At 35.0% G+C, this 24333-nt stretch overlaps 2 protein-coding genes across 3 annotated transcripts; one reads left to right on the top strand and one right to left on the bottom strand.

Moving 5' to 3' along the window:
• Positions 1-3358: 3358 nt before the first annotated feature.
• On the bottom strand, positions 3359-10605 carry LOC129306190 (ABC transporter B family member 11-like). Its single transcript, XM_054946639.1, has 12 exons — positions 8443-10605; positions 8307-8361; positions 8033-8208; positions 7722-7943; positions 7317-7555; positions 6695-7220; positions 6291-6564; positions 5336-6186; positions 4909-5175; positions 4473-4736; positions 4073-4366; positions 3359-3989 (listed from the first exon to the last, which is right to left on the bottom strand). Exons 1-12 carry the CDS (start codon positions 8860-8862, stop codon positions 3645-3647), a joined length of 3933 nt encoding a protein of 1310 aa, XP_054802614.1. The 5' UTR covers positions 8863-10605; the 3' UTR covers positions 3359-3644.
• Positions 10606-20730: 10125 nt separating this feature from the next.
• Positions 20731-23482, top strand: LOC129304856 (protein NRT1/ PTR FAMILY 5.8-like). Of its 2 annotated transcripts, none has more exons than XM_054944682.1 (4): positions 20731-21002; positions 21095-21312; positions 22033-22544; positions 22633-23482. In XM_054944682.1, the coding sequence occupies exons 1-4, from the start codon at positions 20948-20950 to the stop codon at positions 23456-23458; spliced, it is 1611 nt and encodes a 536-aa protein (XP_054800657.1). In that variant the 5' UTR covers positions 20731-20947; the 3' UTR covers positions 23459-23482. The 2 variants fall into 2 exon arrangements, with proteins under 2 accessions (XP_054800657.1, XP_054800659.1); XM_054944684.1 differs by having other exon boundaries at positions 20732-21002; positions 21075-21312.
• The last annotated feature ends 851 nt before the right edge of the window (positions 23483-24333 follow it).

Consider the following 24333-nt stretch of genomic DNA (forward strand, 5'->3'; position numbering starts at 1 on the left):
GGTAGGTTAGGGAGTTGTGAACCTGGAGTAAAATCAATTGCATGTTAGATATCCCTCATTGGTGGTAGCTCAAATGGAAGCTCATCTAGGGCGATGTCTAGAAATTTGTTTAAGAGCTATTGCACTTCCCTAGGCATTTTCGTAGTTATAACCGAAGCAATTCACTGCGAGATCTTAGACACTAGAACAAACACAAGTATACTATCTTTGCTTTCTCGCACAAACTATTTCTCTGTCAGAAGGTGCAAACTTTAGCTTTTGGGCTTCATACCTTTTAAATTACTTAAATGTCTAACATCAGTGTTAGGCTTAGTAAGGCGTGGTAGGATTGTCTTGCCATTATGCTTAAATGTATATGTATTCTCCCGACCATGGTTGATGACATTGTGATCATAAAGCCATAATCGACCTAGCAGAATGTGAACAATATCTATCAGGAGAACATCATAAAGAACCTTTTCTTTATAGTCACCTAGTTGTAGAGGAATGCGACATTGTTGAGTGACTAGTAAAGAATTTTTGTGAACCCATACACTCAAAAAGGCTTTAGGTGAGGTTCTGTCTTGAGATATAACTTGACTACTCTTTGACTAGAAATCACATTTCTAGAACTCCAATTATCAATCACTAACTTACAAGATTTGCCCCCACACATCACAAAGGTATGGAAGATACTAGTTTATTTCCATGAATCATTAGGTAGAAGGACTAAAAAATGCATTGCATAACTCCAACTTAATGTGTCACACACCCATGTTCATCAATGATGATGTCCTCATCAACATCTGAAGGATACTCAACTAGTTCCATAACTATATTGGTATTGACATCATTCTCCTCTTCCTCAAAAGGCGAGTCAATAGCTAAAGCTTGTTGTGGGCACTTTAAAGTAATGTGACCCTTTGAGTGACAACAAAAACACTCAACAACAGAGTTACTAGGGCGGGAAGCCTCAATAGACTTAGAGGTATTACTCTTGAACCCAGTTTCATTAGGCTTAGACATAGGTGCTCTGAAAGGTCAATCCATCAGGTTTAAACTTCATGTCTATCGAAATTGATTGCTTTGTAAATTGGTATGCCTAATAGAAGTGTACTGTAACAGAGACTCTACTTCCAAGGTCTTATGGTATGCTTCCTCAAGAGACTTAGGGAAGTTCAACTTGAGCAACAAGATATATACTCGGACCTAATGATCGCGTGCCATTCTTCTTCATCCATGTCACTTCTAATCATAAGGTTATCGAAACAAGATATATACTCGGAAGCAGTGGAAACTTGCTTCAGGTTGAGGTACTTGTCATACAACTGACTCTTGTAATGAATTGACACATATTTCTCTTTCAACTTTGCCTTCATTTCATCCCACACCTCAATCAGAGGATATTCCTGTCACTCATTGTTCTTTTGAACATTTTGCTAGTATTTTCTCACGAAACCCACAAGCTTTATCTTTGTAAATCAAACTCATTGGGTATCGCTCATGTCATATCATTTAAAGTAGTCTTCCATGCTAGCTAACCAATCTAAAAAAGTACTAGCATTTAATCTTCCATCAAATTTAGGGCCTCAACCTTAACCTTTTCAGCAATGTCTTCAGTATGCACCCTTCTAAAGTTTTCTCTACCGTTTTGCTCGATTGGTTGAAGTGATCCGTGATGTTATTCTTTGTGGTCACAACTATCCCAAGTATCATCTAAATCTTCTAATTGATGATTGATAGTTCATGAAGAGAGGGTCTACCATGTCTTTCACTTATAGTTCTAGAAGAATGACCAACCCTATAAGGAGTTCCCCTAGGTTGATTTAAGACAAGGGATCTCTCATTCCTAAAATTGGATTCTCATATGAATATTGGTCTTTCTAATAGCCCTTCAGTTACCTTTCCTGTATCCTATCCTTGTTGCAACTGAATAGCACCCATGATCTCTTCAAATTTCCTATTCATGATTCCTTGAGTTTATCAAATTGTCGGTCCACATATGCCTTTTGAGCCCTCTCAGATTCCTTAAGGTGATTCTGGGTGATTTGGAAGTTATTGGCCATGGTAGATTTAAAGGTAGTAATTTCTTAGTCTAGTAAGGCTTGGTTGTCATATAAATTATGAATGGTCATACAATGACAAGGGCAATATTTTAAAGTGTAGGGTTTAGGGTGGTTCTAGAAACATTAAAAAAAAGGTTCTCAAGTTGCCCTCACCTAAAAAGGTGAAGTCCCTTTCTAACAAAACTAATCCTCCAGAAATTCAAAATTCCTTAAGGATTGTATGTTAAAGAGGTAACAACCTGAGTGAAGTGTTCACAATAACCTCCGAAAGTCTATGACCTTATAGGGAAACCATTAAATTTCAACTAACCTAGGCTAATTTCTTTGACCCAGGTATAGGGCTAAATTGTGTGTGAGGTAAGTGTGTTCTAGGTTGGGAATAGTGCTGTCAAGAGGTACAAATTAACAATAATAATGATCAATATTTTTTTAAAAAATATTAAACTAAACACACTTTAAAAATTAAATTGCATGCTCAAAAGGATCAAACAAAAGATTTCAAACCAAGCATAAAAGGAAGAACCACCTCCTCCCAAAAAATCATATAAGTCAGATAAATGAGATGTCAATGGCCTTGCCAACAAGGCTTTAAAAGCCCAAAAGTTGAACTTTTACCCCAAATAATTCTTTGAAAGATGATTTAGGATCCTTAAGCTTGCTCAAAACTGTAGAAAACTCCTTGAAAGCATGCAAAACGTAACAAAATTTAGATTCTAGGCATTGTGTACATTGGCGCGTGTGGTGCGTGATGACCACACACAGATCACTCCACCGACACATGGAGGTGAGTGTGACGGAGGACGGAGGTGAAATTTCTAGTTTTGACCGGATTCCTCCCCTTGAACACGATGGCAGTGGTGTTTTAGCAATCTGACGCTAGGAAGCGGGCGTTTCTGGGAAAGTAGCATAAAATAAGGTTTGTGAGTTTTTCAAGCGAGTTTTTTGTATTTTCAAGTGACGGAAATGACCAAGGAACGTAGGAACACAAGCTCTGATACCAAACTGATGTAACACACACACACACACACTCACATAGATCTGAATAGAGGGAGAGAGTAGAGAGAAACCAAAAATAAGGAGGGAGAAATGAAGAACAAAACAATGGAGGGCAAGAGAGAGAGAGACACAATGCATAAAGAGAGGGGGAGAGCTTCTAAAACTTAATCTCAATATTTCATTCATCAAGTGTGTCCATTACAAGTGCAATCAAATTTATTTAACAAAACTCTAATGCCTAAATAAGGAAACCTTAATCACATCTACATATAAAGCTAACTTTCATATTTCCTCTTAAAAAAAAAAACACAAAAGGAAACGTTAACACCTTTTCCATATAAAGTTAGGCTTTAGATTTCCCTTCTTACAAATATTAAAATAACATAAAGAGAATTTATTTTTTTCTAGAATAATGTCTCCCATATTTTCTATGGGTCTTTACATTTTTTTTTTTTGACTTGACATAGACTCTTTACTATACCGTAGGCATGTATATTGATTTGAATCACATACCAATATGCAAATATCAATATTTATTTAGATTAGAATAAATCATATAAAAGTGGCAATGTGTTTCGCGTATCCTGCCAGTGCTTATGATGATTAAGCACTTTTGTGCAGTGCTACTAAGGAAGCATAGGCTTCTCCCTTTCTGAGCAAAGTCTTGTGGTTTCCCTTTTCTGCAATGACTCCATTTTGAACCACAGCAATCAAATCTGCATTCTTAACTGTGGATAACCTATGGGCCACAACAATTGTGGTTCTATCCACTATAACACGATCCAGTGCATCTTGAACAACTTTTTCAGATTCAGCATCAAGAGCACTGGTGGCTTCATCTAGCAGTAATATTTTTGGATTCTTCACTATGGCTCTTGCAATTGCCACTCGTTGCTTTTGCCCTCCAGATAATTGAACTCCACGCTCGCCCACAATTGTGTCATACCCCTACATATGTGCAATTAGCTAGTCATTCAGAATTGTACATTAGGTCTTTAGACAGATTTAGCTCTTTGAATTTTGGGTTTTACCTGATACAAGCTGCTAATGAACTTATGCGCATTTGCCAGTTCTGCAGCAGCTATAATTTCGACTTCTGTTGCATATCCTTCCTTTCCAAATGCAATATTAGCTCGAATGGTGTCATTGAACAACATGGGCTCCTGGCTTACTAAACCCATTTGTTGCCTTAACCACTTGATTTGTAGCTTTTGGATTTCAATTCCGTCCAATGTAATGTGACCTGAGTTTGGGTCATAAAATCTTTGTAGCAATGAGATCACAGTAGACTTTCCACTTCCACTTTCTCCTACTAGTGCAACGGTCTGATTTTTTATCAGCATGACAGAATTGTTAGATGATTACAAATGGCTAATCGTTTTGTTATCAGATGACTTGTGCTTCAGATTAACGTCTAAATTGGTGAATTACCTTTCCTGGGTGAATGGTCAAGCAAAGATCTCTAAATATTTGAACATCAGGCCTGATGGGATACTTGAAAGCAACATGACGAAACTCAACTTCGCCCTTCAAATCTTGCAATGTCAATCCTGAGACATCACTGGGGTCTATTTTTGACTTCTGATCAAGAATATCAAATATAGAAGCAACAGAAGTTGTTGCTCTGCTTGCGCTTGGGGCCATTAAACCGGATTGAGAGAGTGCTACAGCTGCCATAGTGAGAACAAAGAAGACCTAAAAATTTGCAAACCACATTATCAATGTTAATTAGATGTAATTCAGAATTTAGCGCTGAAAAGAACTTCTCTTCTGTAACCACTACTTTGTCAAAAGTAACTAAGAAGTAAAAAAAAGAACAATATATCTAGAATGATGGTGAACAAAGTAGTAATAGACAGTAACTTACACGAAAAACATGTGAGATTGATATTTTGCCATCTTGAACAAGTCGAGCACCAGCATAAAAACTACATCCATAGACAGAATACAAGACAAGGAACGATACGCCTAAACCAGTTCCGCTGATCAATGCTTGCCTTATACCTGCCTTTATTGGTCCTTCACATTTCTTATGGTATAAGTCCATCACCTTCTCTTCAGCACAGAAAGCTGCCACTGTTCTGATACTCCCTACTGCATCATTTGCAACTTGACTTGCTTCCTCATATTGTTTCTGTTGGAAATTTCAATTGTAACATTATTGGTCATCTAAATATTAGCATCAGCACAGTATAACTTAGATAGAGATCTATATGTTTAGCCATTGATCGATGCTTGTGAAGTTTTTTCCCCCCTATTTCATTATGATAATGTTGTGACAGTTGGAGACAAACCTTTGCATCTGAGCTGAATCCTCGGATGGATTTAGTATGCACCTGAGAATTTACTACTACCAATAAAGGTAGCATAGCAAGAATGATCAATGAAAGATGCCAGCTTGCCTCAAAGCCAATCACTAAGGCAGAGATTGCAGTAGAAATATCTTGAATCAGCAAACCCAGTGCATCCCCAACCACAGCTCGAATAGCAGCAGAATCAGTAGCGAGTCTTGCTCCAAGTGCTCCGCTTGAATTCTCAGCTTTGTCAAACCAACCTATTTCCATGTGAATTATTTTCTCGAAACACAGTTGACGAATCCTTTTTATCAATTTACAACCAGCTACGCCAAAGAAGTAGGACCGTATGGAATTCACTAAGAACGCTGCCACAGCAAGTGCAACATACACATATGCCCAGAATTTTGAATCTTTACGTAGTTTATCTGCAGGCTCAAAGAAAGTATGTATCATGCCAGAAAGCAGGAGCCCCAAAATTGGTAATACTGCTCCATTTAGTGTTGCGGCCAAAGCACCCAAAAGTAACACTGGGTATTCAGGCTTGTTAAGATGAGCAAGGCGGAGAAGAGAGACTTTGGCGGGGTTATGTGATGCATCAGAATCTCCTGCTGCTGCAGAAGTGAGACTTGAGAAAGAGTGACGGCCGCTGTTTCCTTTTCCAGATGATCCTTGGCTTGTTGATCGGAGGAAAGAAAATCGTTGACTTGATTGTCGTTCAGAGTCCTGAAAGCTTTCAGGCTTATCCTTGTAATTTGCACTAATTTGTTCTTGTTCTCTTTTAGTTTCTTGCAATCGAATGAGCTGGCTATAGGCTCCATCTGGATCCCTTATGAGCTCTGCATGTGAGCCTAACCGATTGAAAGAGATAAAAATGAAGTGAGTCATAAACATCGAACAAAAGTCAAATAAATTGCCATGGTGTAGTTCATTTGATACAAAATAATGGACATACCTTTTTCTACTATCTTTCCTTGATGGATAACGGCGATTATATCTGCGTTCCTTATAGTACTTAACCGATGGGCTACAATCACCGTAGTCCTGCTTATCATAATTCTGTCCAATGCCTCCTGTACTACTCGCTCAGATTCTGCATCCAAGGCACTGGTAGCTTCATCAAGAATTAAAATTTTTGGGTCTTTCAAGATTGCTCTGGCGATTGCAATTCTCTGCTTTTGACCCCCCGAGAGCTGAGTTCCATGCTCGCCTACCATTGTGTCTAGTCCCTATCCCATAAGTTACCAAAACTAAAATTAAAGGATCATGGCATGTATTTAACGACTTTTCTCTGGTCTTGCAGAGTATGCAACAGGATATAATTTCATCAAATCAAATAATCCAATTTTCGGGGTTCACCTGAGGAAATTTATCAACAAATTTAGCAGCATTAGCAAGAACTGCTGCAGCTTTGATTTCTTCATCGGTTGCACCATCTCTGCCATAAGCAATATTCTCTTTAATGCTACAGGTAAAGAGAATCGGTTCCTGGCTGACAAGGCCTATTTTCTGTCTAATCCATTTTAGATTGAACTCTTTGATGTTGATATTGTCAATGAGAACTTCACCGGCTTGTGGATCATAAAACCTCTCTATCAAATTGATAACGGTTGACTTCCCACTCCCACTTTGCCCAACCAGAGCAGTGGTAGTGCCACTTGGTATTGACAGAGAAAATCCATTGAATATTAGTTCATTTGGTCTTGTAGGATAACTAAAGCAAACCCCCTTTAGTTCTATATCTCCGTGAAGGTCTTCTAACTTTTGACCAGAAGTGTCATAAGCATCAATTTCTGGTTTCCTCTTGATTGTTTCAAACATTTTAACAGCTGCGGCTTGTCCCGCAGCAAATGCAATCAAACTGGGAGATGACTGCCCAAGTGACCTGGTAATTGTGACAAATAGGAGGGGATTATGATGTTATCTCTATTTTACACACACACACACACCCACACACACTAAATAGCAGAAGCTAACTCACAGGGTGCAAGTAGATATTGCAAAAAAGATACTCATGACTTGTCCTCCTGTATATCCTTTCTCTAGTACCATCTTCCCTCCATACCATGCGGCCAAAGCATAACTGGAGAACAAAAACAAACGAGCCGAACCTAAGCCGCAACCAGAAGCTGCTCCCTCTACCACACCAGCACGGTAAGCTCTTGTCAAAGATTTATTGTATTGGGTTATGGCTTGCTTCTCCCCCGTGAATGATGCAACCTGTGGAGATTAGCCAATACCATTTTTATGTCAAAGGCAGTTTCCATCTAAAAGTTTAAATGTCTGAGTAAAGACTGACGAAAAATTTTATTGATACATGTTTAAAAATCATGTTATTTTGTGAGAGAATGAAATGTTGAAGAGTTCATCCTTCATCTAGGCTTACAGTTCGAATGGAACTGATTGTCTGGTCCACCACATTTGCTGCCGTAGAATAGGCTGCTTGTCCACGAGATGCCATCTTTGCAGCGACGAAACTCATCAAGGCACCAGAGAGGACAAGAAGTGGAAGAAAAGATAACAAGACGAGGGTTAGAAGCCAACCCTTAGAGAATGATATCACAACACCTCCCAAGAATGTTGCCACATGTTGTATGAACTTTCCTACCTGATATCACTCAAAAAGGTATTAGGACAAGTCGGAAAACACGGTTCTTCAGTAAATGGCAAAGAAAATCAAAAGGCGAAGAACAGTACTTTCTCTCCCATGGCATCTTGAATGAGAACAGTGTCACCTGACATCCTTGTAATAACCTCTCCACCATTGGTTTCCCTATCAAAGAAGCTTACTTCTTGTCTCAAAATTGCTTCAAGGTATAAGCTTCTTATCCTCGCAGACTGTCTCTCTCCAGTGACCATCCAGCAAGTCACCTCTGTGAAATAGCATGCATGCATGTATAGTTTTTTTTTTTTTTTTAAGATTTATGTCAAACCAAATTATGGTGCAAGTCAGAAGATTTGATATGCTTACGCAAAAATGAAACTACAAAGGTACCCATAGCCAAGTATACGAAGTCAATAGACGCCTGAAAATAAAAGCAATCATTATGAAATCCAAATTGGAAATCGTAAAATGAAGTGGTGCTAGTCATTAATTATGGCATTACCTTGGAAACATTATGAACGATTTCTTTGGTGTCACTGGTTCCTCCAAATGCATCAATGACATTTCCAAAAATTATCATCAGCAAAGGTATAGTCATTCCATTGGCAATGGCCGCTGTTGTCCCAACAAACATGAGAAGACGATCCAAACTATCTGCATATGAGAAAAGCTTGTAGAAAGGAACTGTTCTATAGCTTTTTTCTTTGGCCTTGCTCTTAAAATGTTGTTGCTGCCAGTCTGTGTTTGTTTGGACAACTTCAAGTCCTTCAGTTGGTGGATGATTTGCTGATCCTGTCGCATCATCAGATGTCATAATTTCCCCATCCAAGCTTGTGTCTCTCGCCATTTCCCTCCAATGAGATCTTTGTTGCTTACCAATTACAACCGATAACATGTTATGTTTCAAAATTTGAGTCAACATCTCATAAGAACTAGTTTGTTTTATAGTTGTAAGAGCAGATAATGAATTTTCCAATTTTCTTTATTCCCATGCAGTTAATTTGTTGAGAAGGAAATGGGGTTCAGAAGTTTAAAAGCTTTTACTTTTTGTCCAACAATGTTAGTCCCAAGTAATTAGGAATGAAAGCCAATTCATTTTCTGTTCAAATTGCATCTAAAATGGTCTGGGAACTCAATGAAAATCTAAGCAAGTAGAAGCAATATGTGAGTTAGTTTTCCAATAATATTTTCAAGGAAAAAAATTTCAAAATATCTTCATTAAATAAAGTAGAAATGAATATACTAGCCAAGTACAGCACAAGATGCCAATTTCCTTGAACAAGTCTTGCTTGTTTGAGAACTTTCACTCAACAGGGCATTTTAAATTAGAGTAACGTTGCACCAAAACAAATTAGAGAGTTACGTACAGTTCCTTATAAAAATAATAGCCACCCAGAGGCTCCAGTCAGCAGTCACTTTGTAAATGCATAAACTTGACCGCTAAATATTATAGTTTTATTAGAGACCTGTTTATAATTTTTCCTTTAAATTATGTATTATTGTAAGCCCAAATTTCATCTTAGTGGAAATGCTTGGCCCAATATTACACAATATCAAAGAAGCAAATGAGGCCCAATGAAGTAGAAGCCCAAAACCCAAAAAAATAGGTGACACACAGGAGATGGCCATCAAAGGACGGAATCACATAAGCATAATTCGATGTTTGTAAATACGATTTTAGCCTAAAAATATATCTTAGCTATAATGAATTCTATAACTCAATTTACCTAAATTTTTTTGTAAAAAAAAAAACATGATTCAAAATTTCAAACTCCTAAAATCACAAAAGAGCAATAATATTCTAGTAAAAAACAAAAGAGCAAAAATATTAGGGTCATAAAATTACACGAACTTATGAGAATGGGATTGGGTTTGCAATGCAAAGGGCAACTCAAACCGCTGGTTGACCAAAATTTTTTTTAATCCGGTTTTTTGTATTTTTTTCCACGCTCCTCAAATACCAAGGAATAGCAGGGGGCCTTCATTTCAGATGCCAAAATGCATCTTCTTCTTCCTTATGCTTAAGCTCCAACAATCACTGAATCCGCCATGGTTGAGCTATTCAAGCTCAAAACACGTGATTTTAAACCTTTCCGCCTCCATAAAATCAACCCCAGACTCTCCCAATACCATTAACACAAAACGATGGGAACAAACCAAGTCGAAAACTGCATGACCTGATCACTCAAAAAAAAGAAAAAAGAAGTGCGAGAACCGAAGCTTGAAATCGCTCTCGAAAATCTGAGATTCGATTTGTGAAGCCCACGGGTTTTCTAATGGATTGAGCACAAGGAAAACGCTCCAGAAGAAGTCGTTTTCAGATATATTGGCAAGAGCCGGATGACGAAACGATGCAGTTTCTATTGAGGAAAAAAAAATAGCTGATACATGTCCGATTTTCTCGATTCCCATGCAGTTAATTTGTTGGGAAGAAAATGGGGCACAAGAGTTTGACCAACACAGTGAGCCCTGCGTAAGTGGCAATGAAAAGTTGAAAACCAGTAATTTTCTATGCAAGCTGCAGCTAAATATATCGGTCCTAAAACTCTATGAAAATCTGAGTCAAGAAGCAGCAATGCGAGTAAGTCACCCCGCATGTAAGTTCTTGATATGTCCGTAGTTGCAGACACAGAGAGGATACGCGCCTTAAATCAGATTCAAGTATAGTGCAAAAGGAAGAAATAGTTACCAGTTAAAGCAGAAGAATAGAAAGCTATAAAATGAACGAGAGATGCACCTTGAAAACCAACAATACTTAGATTTAGAAATACAAACAGCGACGGTGGCGTGCCATGTTGTTGTTAGGTATTATATATATATACATGATGAAGTGAGTATGAGAAAAGGCAGGAACGGACCTTAAGGAAACTTGAAGGAGGAGCTTGGGATATATTTATTTATATGTAATTATATGTGAAAAGAGAGAGGAGATCAGGTGGGAAGCCAATGGGGAATAGCCCAGTAGGGCAAGTTAGCTTGGGGGTTTCCTTTTAATCATGACACACCAAAGTTAAAGAAGAAGATGCTCAATCCAAGTTGAGTTTAGCACAAAGAAATGGCTTCCCACAATGCAATGAACTAAAATTTGAATTTCCACCAAGAACATAACATGATTGTTTTTAATATGAAGATAGATGTAGGCAATTTTTTTTTAAAAAAAAGGTGCTCATCATTATCTCCACAAATAATTTATGAATGGTTTTGAATATAAATGCTCCTTAGTTATTACATCAGCAGTGTTGCCATCAGATGCCCTTTGACTCTATATTCTTTACATGCATAAACAAGCCTGGGGCGTTTTTTCACTTCCCCATATTAGTCAGATAGTGATATCGTGGAGCTGGTGTTACATGGCATCACCGTCATTGGAATTGGATCAAACTGGTTAAGAACGGATCTGAACAGATGATGAATTGGTGTCAAAATTGCTCAAATCTATCTATAAAGTATAAATCCAATAAACATAGGAGATAATACAGTACGTGCACCGGATAAAAATACATTGAATATAAACAAAAAATACAAACAGCAAATAACTCTCATAAATATTTTTTAATTGCCTTTTGTTATTAAAATGGACGCGAATTAAGTAAGAAAAATAAATTATGTTAATAAATTAAAACAATATTCCATTCCATTAAAGAGATGAAAAGGAGAAAATTAGTAGAAAGAAATAAACCTTTTGCGTATCAAAAAAAATCCACAAATGATGTCCTTCTTTGGTGTCATTTTAACTGATGATGGAAAGAATCTAATATTAGGTGTATTTTAGGTTCTGATGAAGAAAACTTTAGTTAGATACTCCAAGATTAATGCATTTTTTATAAAGAATAATATATGTATGTATGTATGTATGTATGTATGTATATGTATATATTACAGAAACAAACAGCCAGTCGTCATTCAAAAATAATATAAAGCATTAGGTAATACTATTACATAAGCAATTAATGACATTAATATATGGATTAATATGTCATCAACTCTTCACACATTTGAAAAAAATATGTCGGCAAATTATTTGTTTTATGACAATATTTTTTGAACTTTCTCTTTGGGCAGGGAGTTTATATTTTCAACGGTATATTAATATCATTTTTAAGAACCACTAGAACAAAAACAAAATATAAAAACAATTTTCAATATATATAAAGATGTTTACGGATTTATGTAAATCTGAATCTTAATTAGAAATAAGACTAAAGTGTCTGTGTCTGGTTTGTTAAGATACAGCTATTTTATATTTTTTTTATAAAAAATTTGACGTCTTCCTAGTTCCTACCCTTAATTACTGTACAATTGTTCCCATTATATATTTTTTAAGTAAAGGTTGATAAACGAATGGGATTTAAAATGAAAAATGGGATAGGTTCTTTCTTTCATTTTTGTTTTGTTTTCTTTTTTTTTTTTTTGTGTGTGTCGGAGCAAAAGAATCCAAATTAATGGTTGGCAAAACAAAAAAAATTAAAAAATGGAGGATTATTGCAATGATTAAGTATAGTATTAGAAATAGAAATATGATTTTGGAGTGGTCCCGAGGATTGCAACCCGGTCTTGATGCGATTCATTGGGCTCAAGGAACCTGGGGGACCACTCTACGTTTGCTAATTGCCTCTTCTTCGACGGTGCCGACGCCCCTCTCTCTCTCTCTCTCTCTCTCTCTCTCTCTCTCCGCGTAATTTGATATCATCTGCGGGGCACGATTCGGTCGTTATTTTAAACCGTACGGATTTCATTTTTTAATTAAAATATTATGCATTCCAGGAACTCCTGGATCAAAATCACATGAATAGTGAGCCGTAATTTTTTGTTTTGAAGAATTACACCCACCTCTTAGATTTACCATTAAAGAGTTACATAAATTTTATTAAATATTTTTAATTTTTAAATCTTGCACCATTATAACTTAGTAAAAAAATATTAATTTATAAGAGTAAGTTATAAATATTGATTGGTTAATTATAAATGTTCTTTACCGAATGCATAATATTTAAAAATTAAAAGTATTTTATAAATTGATGAATTCTATTTTGTGAGATCTAGGTGTAACTTTTCCTAATTTTTTTTTAAAAGAAAGAAATATGCTAAAATGTTTGTAATTTAACTTCTTGTATAGTATAATTTTAATAAGTTATGTGCAACTTCCTTTATATATATATATATATTTTTTTTTTTTGCACAAAAGAGAACCATTTTATTGATTAAAAAAAAATACACACACTAATCGGAAAAGCAAAACAAAGCACCAAGAAGTACAATAACAAAAACCCGAAAAAAAAAAACAATAAAAGGTACAACCTAAGAAAGCAAGAAAAAGCCTAACAAATAACAATACAACCTCCAGAAAGCAATAAAGGAATACAAAGAAGAAAATGCAAAATCAAGCTAAGCCTTCAACCAATACCAACACGATTCTGCAAGCCACTCATTACACTACCAATAACTTCCTTCTTATATTTGAAACGTATTTCAACTTTTTGAACGTTTATACTACAGTTAACAAAATATTACATCCTTCTTTGAAGGATAAAATCAGTCACGTTGTAAATTTTAAGATAATATAAATTTTATTGAGTATAATCAGAGATGCCACAAAAAATACAATATAATCTCATAATTAGGTGAGAAATTTATTTCACAAATGTCAATAAAAATAAATGATGTGTATTTTTAAGAAGATAAATACTCCTTCCAGTCCTATTTATTACTATTTATTATAGGATACCTTCTAGAAGTAATTTTTACTTTAAAATATAGCAGACTTTTCAATAATTAAATTGTTTTTTCTAATTTTACCCTCTCTTGATTAGCGTAAAGGTATTTAATATAATTATATCATTATTTAAAAATAAGGATAAAAATAAAAGTACATATATTTTTTGATGATATTAAGAGAAAAAAATAACTTTTTTAATATGAGTGAAACGATTGAAAGTATCTTATAATAAAAATTAGAGGAAGTATTATTTAAAATTTGAGAGAAGAATCATGAAACTTTTTTACTGGCAAAAAAAAATTCAAATAAAGCTACTATGATTAAATTTAATGAACTCGATGGATCTTAAACATTAGGCTGTGCAGTGTTCGTTCAAAAAAGCTCGTCCATGGTGGAACACAATACATAAATTTTTTTTTTTTTACTAAACTCTGAAAACTTCATTCCAACAGAGCAAAAGATACACACACAAGAAATCCTAGAACATTACAGCAAGGAAAAACTGAAACCTAAGCAAACTAAAATACATAAATTAATAGAACAAGGAAGAAGAGATATATTAAAAAAGAAAAAGAAAAAGAAAAAAGTGCTGGGGAGGGGGTGACAGAAGTCAGGAGGGAAGGGGTAAATTGGCAGTATTAGGTTTCCTTAAAGCCATAAGCCCGACGACGAGAAAGCAGGCTCGTCCTGTGGAGACAGTAAATACAAAATACAAAATACATAGTACATGCATATGCCCTTTCCCATATCACAAAGAGCACACGCACATGCCCACCCCCACGCACTCATGCCTTGGCTTAATTAATTCATGTCTCGTACAACACCATCCTATAATCATTTCTGAATTTGTAACTTTTGAATTTGAATTGGGTTTCTTAAAGGCCGTGAAAGGCATCTGCAGATTTAATAACAAGCAAAGCCACGAGAACCGCCAGAATTTTATATTACAGAGAGCAAGAAGTTCCTATTCCTTCCAAATGTGGTGCACTCTTCATGGTCTCAATTCATGCCCTTTATTCTGCCCATTCCTATAAATTAAAGCACCATGTCAAGTCAAAACATCATCACGCACTTTGTTCTCTTTATTAGCATCCAAATTACTCTATTTAAAAATATAAAAATATTTTTAAATAAATCTCATTCTTTAATAAAGTAGTTGCTTACTTTTTAACTAATCTTATCTTTTTATATTTACCCCTATTAAATACCTTATAATAAATATAAAGTCATTATTTACAAATATTCACAAGGTTTTTTCTTAAAAAAAAGTAAAATATACAATTACAAAAATATGAATTAGCGAGAGAATTGTTTACTCTTTTCTAAAATGTTAAATTAGCAAGGGGTGTTGGTTTTATAGTTTAACTTAAAATTAATGAGGATAATTAATTCCTCTATAAAATAAAAAAATTAATAAGAAAAATAATGAAAGAGTGCTAATTCCTATCTAAAATAAGATAATTAACAAGAAAAATAGATAAACATTTTTATACCTCTTTAAAAATAAATAATTAAAGATAAAAATAGAAATACATTTGTATGCCTCTTTAAAAAAGGAGATAATTATTGAAATATTAAAAGTATTAGCGAGGAATTCTATCTTTAACTAATTACTATAAAAAATTAATTTTTGATAATAAATTTTAATTATATATTCAATTATTATCATTTAAAAATTAATTAAAATGTTCATAATAAAATTATTTAATATTTTTTATTTTAAGTTTATTTTCCAAAAAATAATATTTTATTAAAAATATAATATAAAGAATTAGATAAATATAAATATTTCTATCATATTAATGATTAAAAATAAAATATAATATACATGTGTATTTTTTATAATATATCATTTGATATATCTATGTAGTTAAATAGTATATATTTAATTTTAGTTTAATTGACAAATAATGAGAGTATAAAACTTGGACAGTAGAAGGTTGAGAATTTAAGTTTTTAGCTTTCACATAAATATAATGAATAGGCCACATGGCATTAGGGGGTCATTTTTAAGCATACAAATGTTTAATCTCTTGTTAAATTTAGTGAGTCTATCTTTTGCCACAAAATTAGCAAAATTTTTTTGTAGTAGTGATGTGATGATGATGATAATAAAATTCTTTTAATTTTTATGAGGCACTTGTTGTAATTTTTTTTACTACGTAATTAGTACTGATGACAATGAAAGTTCTGTCAAAATTATAAAAGTTCTGCGATAACGAACATAAAATTTGATTTGTAATAATAATAATAATAATAATAATAATAATAATAATAATAATGAAGATGAATAAAAACGTTTAAAAAGTGCATTAAGCTGTGAATATTATAGGCAACTAGAAATTGTATTAATAAGGAAAGTACAGTATCTTGCGCTGGGGGTAATAGTTTAGAGAATGTCCTATGGGATGAGACCAAGGAAGGGATAGCCTGTGGGAGGTGAGTTACATCATACATGAGGGGAAGTGCTTGGGGTCATATGGAGGAACGGAATTATAGTACACTGACATGGCAGTCGGCGTTCTCATTCCCAGATAATGGATGATTAGTTTAGATGATGGTGGCCCAAGTGACCAAAGCCGGATCATTTCAAAAGTGTCAAGATCAGCAAAAATGGATTGGGTCAGCTGGGCAGGCCAGGCCTCGCTCCTATTTCTGATGCCCAAGTTGCCCTTCCCCCTCCCGGGTCCCCCACTTTTTTTTTTTTTAAATAATCTTTTTGGTGAACAAAGTAAATCTCACATTGAATTTGAATAAAAAATGAAAAATAATAGAAAAATCTCAAAAATACGCCACTGATAATGAAGTCTGATGAAATATGATAATTACTCTCATGTCTCTTAGAATCTTTGAAACATTAATATCTTTTGTAAAATGATTATAATGACTCCAATCATAGAAATCTAAGCATTGTAATTAATAAAATGACCTTTTTGCAAATTTTCTAATCATTGAAGTCCAGGCATTGCAAATATTAGTGACCATTTTTCTTCTGATAATGACTAAAATAGGATAAGTAATTACAACTTATCCTTCATAAATTTTTAATCATTAAAATCCAAGTATTTTGAATATTAGTTATTACTTTAGTTTAATTAATGTTTATTTTTTTATAATGACTAAAATGAGATAGTAAATAATGAGTTTTGTTCTGCAAATTTTTTAGTCACTTATCCATTTCTCTTTTTATTTTAAATTTGGTCCATTATAGTTATTCCACAAAAGATATTAATATCAGGAAGGTTTCAAAAAATGTGAAATTTGCTCCATTATAACTCATTTTTATTTACATATTTTGTAAGAATTTTTCTGTCATTTTTTTCATAAAAAATTTCAAATAAATAAAATAATGATTAGTTTATCAATTGATACATTTTATCGTCCAGTAATTAATTTATGAACCTATTGTCGGCTCAGGTTTCGATTTCACACTGCGACCCAAAATCCATTAACTTTTTTGGCCAAGTGAACTATAATAATATTTTTTAAACTAGATAAAGTTATAACATATTTTCTTCGATTTTATTTATAAATAAATTTTAATATATTTTATTAAAATTAAAAAAAATTTAAATTTTTATTAATTTTATCATAAAATTTAATAAGTTTTTATCTTTATCTCTAATAATTTTTTTAAATTTTATTATTGATAATTTTTAAAGTATTTAATAAAGATAAAAATATAAAAAAGAGTATTAAAAATTAATAAGTATTTTATAAATAAGATTAAATATTTTTCTCTCTCTACCCTCTAAATAGGATTAGAGGAGTATATTTTTCTTGTCTTCCTTATAAGATGCCTTCTAGAAAAGTTAAATGATCCTTATTTATTCTATTAAAAAATATAAAATATTTTTCAGAGATTGGATATTAAAAAATATAAAAATTTAGTTTTTTAATAAATAATTAATGAGTTTTTTTTTAAAAAATACTCTTATAAATAAAATAGCCAACCCTATGACTAACTTACTCATTGGTCTGAGGTTATGGTTAGGTTAAAAATGCTTGACAATGAGAGTAATTCACATAAAGAATTTTTACTTACTAATTTTCAATTTTACCCTGGCAAATTAAATTACTAAAAGAGATTTAATTCTAATTAAATATTTTTATGTGGCTTCTTCAATGATGTGTTTCTTTATCTTTTTAATAGGAATAAAATCGAAATATTTTTTTAATTTTAAAACTAATTTAACAAATTAACTATCATTTTTTGATTTTGCTGAAATAATTAAGAATAACTGATAATTGGGAAACCAGGAGCTGCCCACCTTTGGATCAAAGTACTTAACAAACTTTTTTGTTTCTAACAACTCAGGATATGGCATTATTTCAGTTGCAGAGTCTACCAAAAGTCAGGAAGGGACGAAAAAATTAAGTATAGTTTATGTGAAAGCGGATTTGAAAATTTTGAAAGGGCACGCTAAAATTGATTACAATTATAATTTATATAATTTTTTTGGTCCAAAAATTATAATTTATATTTGACGAATTGAACCAATCACCACTGCTTTGCGTTACGTACCTACGTTGCTTATCTTGGCGACATTTTCGCTCTCCGACTTTACAGCTATCTCAATTCGCTGGAGTAAATTTAAAATCGCGTTTTTTTTTTAACCTTATAGTAAATTTAAATTGATCGAAAGATTATAGTTGACCAATTAAAGTGAAATCCATGAGGTCACCATAAACGTTTTCCTCAGCCGAGTGGCCCTTCAGAATTTGAAAGTTGAAAGCCAATGGCGATTCAACCCCTTTGTCCTGCACTTCACTTTTTCTAGCCTTCACAACATTATATTAATTAGAGTTCGCTGGGACTTGAAAATAATAAATGTTTACTAGCGGGTGATTTTTCAACAATACTAAGAAAACAAAGGAAAAAAAAGGTGGTTTCTGTTATAAATTGCCTGCACAGTGCATAATGTGGCTGAGAGTGGGAATTAATATCTTGGATTCAACACTTGGAATTTTGTTTTAAAAAGAAAAGAAAATAGAGCCTGAACGATTCTAACGAGCGTCAAACCTCCCGCGAGATGATTTAGCGATTTCAAAATGTGGTACCATCATGTCACCAGCAAAGGTACTTTCTTCCTTCCTCGGATAACTGTTGAACAGAGTTGCCCATTCTCTGAGCTCTGATCCTGCAAACCAGAGGATATGTCCTATTCAAATGGAGCACCCTTCCAAGGCCAAACGGTAATGTCTTATCTCATTTCCAACAAACATCATCCTCTTTTTTACGTTATTATTTAACTGAGTTGAGCATTTCATCCTCTTGATGCATTGGCTAGTTTGTTAGTAGTATTGGCTGCCCTTACTTTTACTTCATCTTCCTGTCTCGCTCAATTTTGAGTTTATCTGAGACATGCACACACCACCTGCGTTATGATTATAGTCAATTCTGGAATCACCCACTCAAAGATGGAGAATCAATCCACAAAATCTGATCCTATCCCTCCAGAAAGGAAACAAAGTGAGAGACAGGCCCAGTGGAACTTTGAATTAATATCTTATCATTATCCTGATCAAGATAATCTCACCCATCTTAGCATCACTCACTGAGTCGCAAAACCCTCCTTCCTGCTACTCACTACGTGCTTCCACGACACAAACAGAGACGTAAACCTGTGAATAGATAGGTAGGTACAGAAAAATGGTAATTGTACCAGTATTGCACACAATCCACACGTGATTCCCTTTGAATTTTAAGTGCCTTCTTTAACCTTTTAAGTTATCTAGAAACGGGAAAAAATATTTGCCAGTCGATTAGTGATCCATATATACAAATACAGGATAACAGGTTACGAATAAAAAATTCAGTAAAATGGCTTGGAATTTGACGATATAAGATTTTGGCCAGAAAGATTATTACCTACGGAATCACCCACTCAAAACACGTTGCTGCACCCATGTCTTTGTGCTTCTTGCTGATGTGTCAACTGAGGGCTTTGAGCAAACACGAGATACAGTGACAGACCGTCAAAACATGGTACCCCATATGGCCAATAATAGATGGCCACATAAGCAAAGAAATGACCAGTGATTCGTAGCATGAACACCAGGGCTGTACAGGGACACGGAAGCGTAGGGGGGGAAAAAAAGATGGAGTGCGGATGACCACATTCTGTCACGCCGCTCTGTTAGCCAAATTCCACACCATTGATGACTCTAAAAAACAACCCAAGTGGTGTCCATCTCACGGAACCACCCACGATGAAAAGCGAGATTGTGTTATCGGGCACGTAGTAATGCACTGGACGTGTCTATCAAGACAGAAGATGTGTTTGGCAAATTAGTTCTAGTATTTGCATTGGATATTCCAAGTGACCTGTTCTGAAGCTCTTCTCAGACTCTCCATGTCGTGTGCTTGCTTGTGTTGGCTGCGTGCGAGTGTGTGTCGTTGCGTGCTTGCCCTCTATGCTTCAAAAGCTTCTTTTTCTGGACAATTCAGTTTCAATCCTCATCTGTAACAGACTAACAGCAACCGAAAAAGAGGAACGATGAGCGTGTTTTGCATGAAGGGATCTCACGCTTCGCAGTTGCGATAAGCCGTTTCTAAAATTTCGTGCACTTAAGTGGAAAGATAACAATTACAGTGGAAAGGTGAAGTGGCGATATTATGATGACATAAAGAGGCAGCTATACCATGCAGCAATCTTGAATAATAATTGGTTGGCAATATCCGGAGTAGGACGTGGTCTTTGGCTTCTGGGCTAACCTCAAAAAATGGTTTAATTTGCTTTATCTTACATTGGAAATTTTCTCTTTGTTTAAGAAAATAAGGAACTTGCCTGGTATCTGGCACGTATATACTCGATTAAAAAATATTTGAATGTGAATGTGAAGTCATGCTTGATGGGTTACGTGGCAGGGGGTTGTGAAGAGCAAGTGTAAAGCATTACTTCGTGTCACTGAAGTAAATCATGGCAGAGGTTGTTTCAGATAATCTTGATAACGTATAACCTCGTTAATTTCATGACTCCATTCTCAACCTGAAAGTGCGCTCTCACTTTTTTGCCTTTATTGCCTCATAATTATACTATACAGCCCAAGGAACCAGCGTTCTTGAGAGTGCATGCGTAGTGGCAGTCTAGTGTCGCACTAAGGAGTTAGAAAACAAAAGCCACCTCCCCAAGTCTCCTATATAAATCTCTCCGAAGCGATTCAAACTTAAAGCCCCAGGAGAGGACCGATCAGCTACGCATGCAGGAACATAACCCGTTTTTGTTGTAGCCTTCTTGTTCTGAGAAGGCCACAGAGATTGACTCTCTTGTTGGTTGTCTTGCTTCACATGGCACGCGGACACAAAACCCAGAGGCTCAACAAGTCGTGTATTCTCCTCACAGGTAAATCAATATCCATATCTGTATCAGTCAGTCATCTTGGTGTCGTGCTAATGTGCTGTGATTGAGTATAAGGTTGCTTGAATGAGATGCAGCCATTGCTGGGATCGAGAGGTTTGCGTTCAAAGGGGTGGCGTCCAATTTAGTCACATATTTGACTGATGTTATGAATCTAAGCAACTCGTCGGCGGCGAAGATGGTGAACAGTTGGTGCGGCCTCACCTCCATAATGCCGTTGCTGGTGGCACCCATTGCTGATGCTTATTACCACAAGTATTCCACCATCACGGCCTCCTCTTTCCTCTATCTTTTGGTGAGTCACCAGCCTCAATTCTGTTTCCTTTGTTTTCCTTTGTTTTCTTTTATTTTTGTTTTGTTTTTGTTTTTTCGGTTTTTGTCCTAACCCTCAATTCCGTTATCTCCTTTTTCTAAAACTGTTTCCTTTTTCTAAACGCTCACGGGGTCCTTAGTGGTTTGTCAGGAGGGGGATGCATTAAGTTAGTGGGAGTGTGGGTCATGACTTGTCTCTCCTCATGTCCATTTCTTGATGCACCTTCTCAGTTAATATTTAATGAGCATGCTTCCATGACAGTCTTAGTCCGTTACTTGAGTTGTGGCCATTTCTCACAATTTTCACTTTCAATGATTTTAATCAGTGGCTTCTTTTCTACTGTTTCATTTACACACGCTACTGTCCCATTTTTCCCATAATAAAAATCTAATTGCATCTGTTTTACCATATTTTTACTTGAGGAGATTTCCTATCACTGCAGCATAACAAAATAGGCCTCCAAACACAAGTAAAATCAATCATCATAAATTAAAAATTGTTCAAGGAAATTTTGAAACGAGTAGAACTGAAAGCTTCAAGTTCTTCTCGGTCTGATAACTTCCTCTACAACCGCAAGTGGCAATTTTCTGACCTAAATTTCAGCTTTTGACACGGTGAACTATACCATGAATTTTGATAGAGACAGGATTTTATAGTTGTGTTGTGTGCTTACTGCTGTGTTTGCTTATGTGCTGTGGTCAGGGACTTGCGGCGTTGACATCAACAGCAGTGGTAAGGTCAAGGCCTGAGGGAAAAAAAAAAATTCCATTTTCATTTCTCTCTTCATCTCTCTGTCTGGTCTCTTTAGGCCAAGGTGGGTATAACCCATCACTGCAAGCCTTTGGAGCAGATCAACTTGATGATGACGAAGAATTGCCCTGTAGCGAAGAAGATAGCAAGCCCAATAAGAAGACTGTGTTCTTCCAATGTTGGTATTTTGGCGTTTGCGGTGGAAGTCTGTTAGGTGTCACAGTCATGTCCTACATCCAAGATACTTCTGGCTGGGTCTTGGGTTTTGCCATTCCTGCAATGTCTATGGCTGTGTCTATGTTAGTGTTCTCATGCGGAAGCCACATATATGTATATAAAGACAGTGAATCCAAGACAAAGAAGCCCCTCAACAGAATAGTTCAGTCCATCAAATCTTATGCATTGAAGTGCTTCCGTTCTAAAATTACTCTGCCAAAAGAGGAGTCAGGAATAAAGGAGATGGAGTAAGTTCCTTTTTCTCCGTCAGAAAATTTTGTTCACAGTTTACTGTTAGATTAAATGGTGCTTTTTTTTTTTTTTGGGGTGAAATAGGCTTCAAGAAAAACCTCTCTGCTGTGAAAACATGGAAAGCCTAAAGGAGTTGAATGATAATTCTAAAAGCAGCACAGTTATGCTAGCAAACACTACGGTTGTGCTGAGACTAATCCCCATATGGACAATGCTTCTCATGTTCGCTGTAATATTCCAGCTACCTCCGACATTTTTCACAAAACAAGGCATGACAATGAAGCGAAACATTGGGGAAAATTTCAAGATCCCACCAGCCACTCTTCAAAGCGCTATCACACTGTCCATAATACTGCTGATGCCACTATATGACAGAGTTTTCATACCAATTGCTCAGCTTATCAGTCGTCAGGACAAAGGTATAAGTGTAACTCAGAGAATGGGAATCGGAATGGCCCTCTCAGTGGTAGCCATGGTGATTGCAGCTATGGTAGAAGTGAAGAGGCTAGAGATTGGAAGGGAAATGAGAGAAGCAGGATCAAAGTCAGAAACAGTAGATTTAAGCATATTCTGGCTGATACCACAGTACGTTCTGCTGGGCATTTCAGACATTTTTACGGTGGTGGGGATGCAAGAGTTTTTTTACAGTGAAGTTCCAGAGAATATGAGAACGCTGGGGATTGCATTGTATACAAGCGTGTTTGGGGTGGGAAGCTTCGTGAGTGCTCTATTGATCAGTGTGGTGGAAATATTGACGAGCTCAAAAGGGAAACCAAGTTGGTTCTCCGATGATATGAACGAGGCTCGCCTGGATAATTACTATTGGCTACTGGCCACCTTGAGTGCAGTCAGCTTGTTTTTGTATGCAATTTTGTGTAAACATTATCGCAAAAAGAGCGATTCTAGCTAGTAATGAAATTTTATTTTCCTTCAATCTCTCTCCGTTGCTTTCTTTTCTTTCTTTCAGTTTATTGACAATAGAATAGCACTAACCAACACTGGGATACCATCTCTATCCTTGTTTTTTTTTTTAAAAAAAATACTTGTAAATGTTTGAGTTAGTCAAGGGTTTAATTTTATCCTAAATGTAAAATCGCGATCTTCTTTGTATCGCACATTTTTTACAAACTACTCATATAGTTAGATTCTTATATGATATATAAGCTATGTTGACAATACTCGATTGTAAATGATTAAAAGGGGGTACTGAGTACTTTTTAGAAACTAACACGTACTTTTATATATAACTAACCATAGTTTTCTTAATTTGTGTGAATCAGCTCACTAATTCTTGCATTTATGATCAAAAGGAGTACAAAACACTATGGTAAAAATCAATCAGGAAAGATTAAGGAACCTGTCACGCCTGGTGAAGGAAAGTTGATAAATATAAAAAAATGAATCATCATCAAAGTTTTAAAAAAATCTTAAAAAATTATATAATAGAAAAAGATGGTCTGCGAAAAGGGTTTGGAAGTCGATTGTGTATAAGAAAAGCGTTAGACATCTCACAATACTCATTCATGAAAACAACTACTCTAAATTAATTGTATATGTTAATTGACTTTTTAATAATATATTAATTATCCTTTATAATCACATAAAAAACAAAATAAAAATAAAAACAAATGATTTATTTATAAAGGGAGACTTGACCTAGGATCAAAACCTAGGGCTTATGTATCTTGTGATAGGAATCAAAATTCACATAATTTGAAATATTATTATTTATTTTTAAATTATTTTAATTAATTTCTTTGTTGAAAAGATTGATATTTTGGGTTA

The sequence above is a fragment of the Prosopis cineraria genome, unplaced genomic scaffold (assembly GCF_029017545.1).
Source record: "Prosopis cineraria cultivar Desert tree isolate PC_DT_omini unplaced genomic scaffold, ASM2901754v1 PC3, whole genome shotgun sequence".
NCBI classification, from domain to species: domain Eukaryota; kingdom Viridiplantae; phylum Streptophyta; class Magnoliopsida; order Fabales; family Fabaceae; genus Prosopis; species Prosopis cineraria.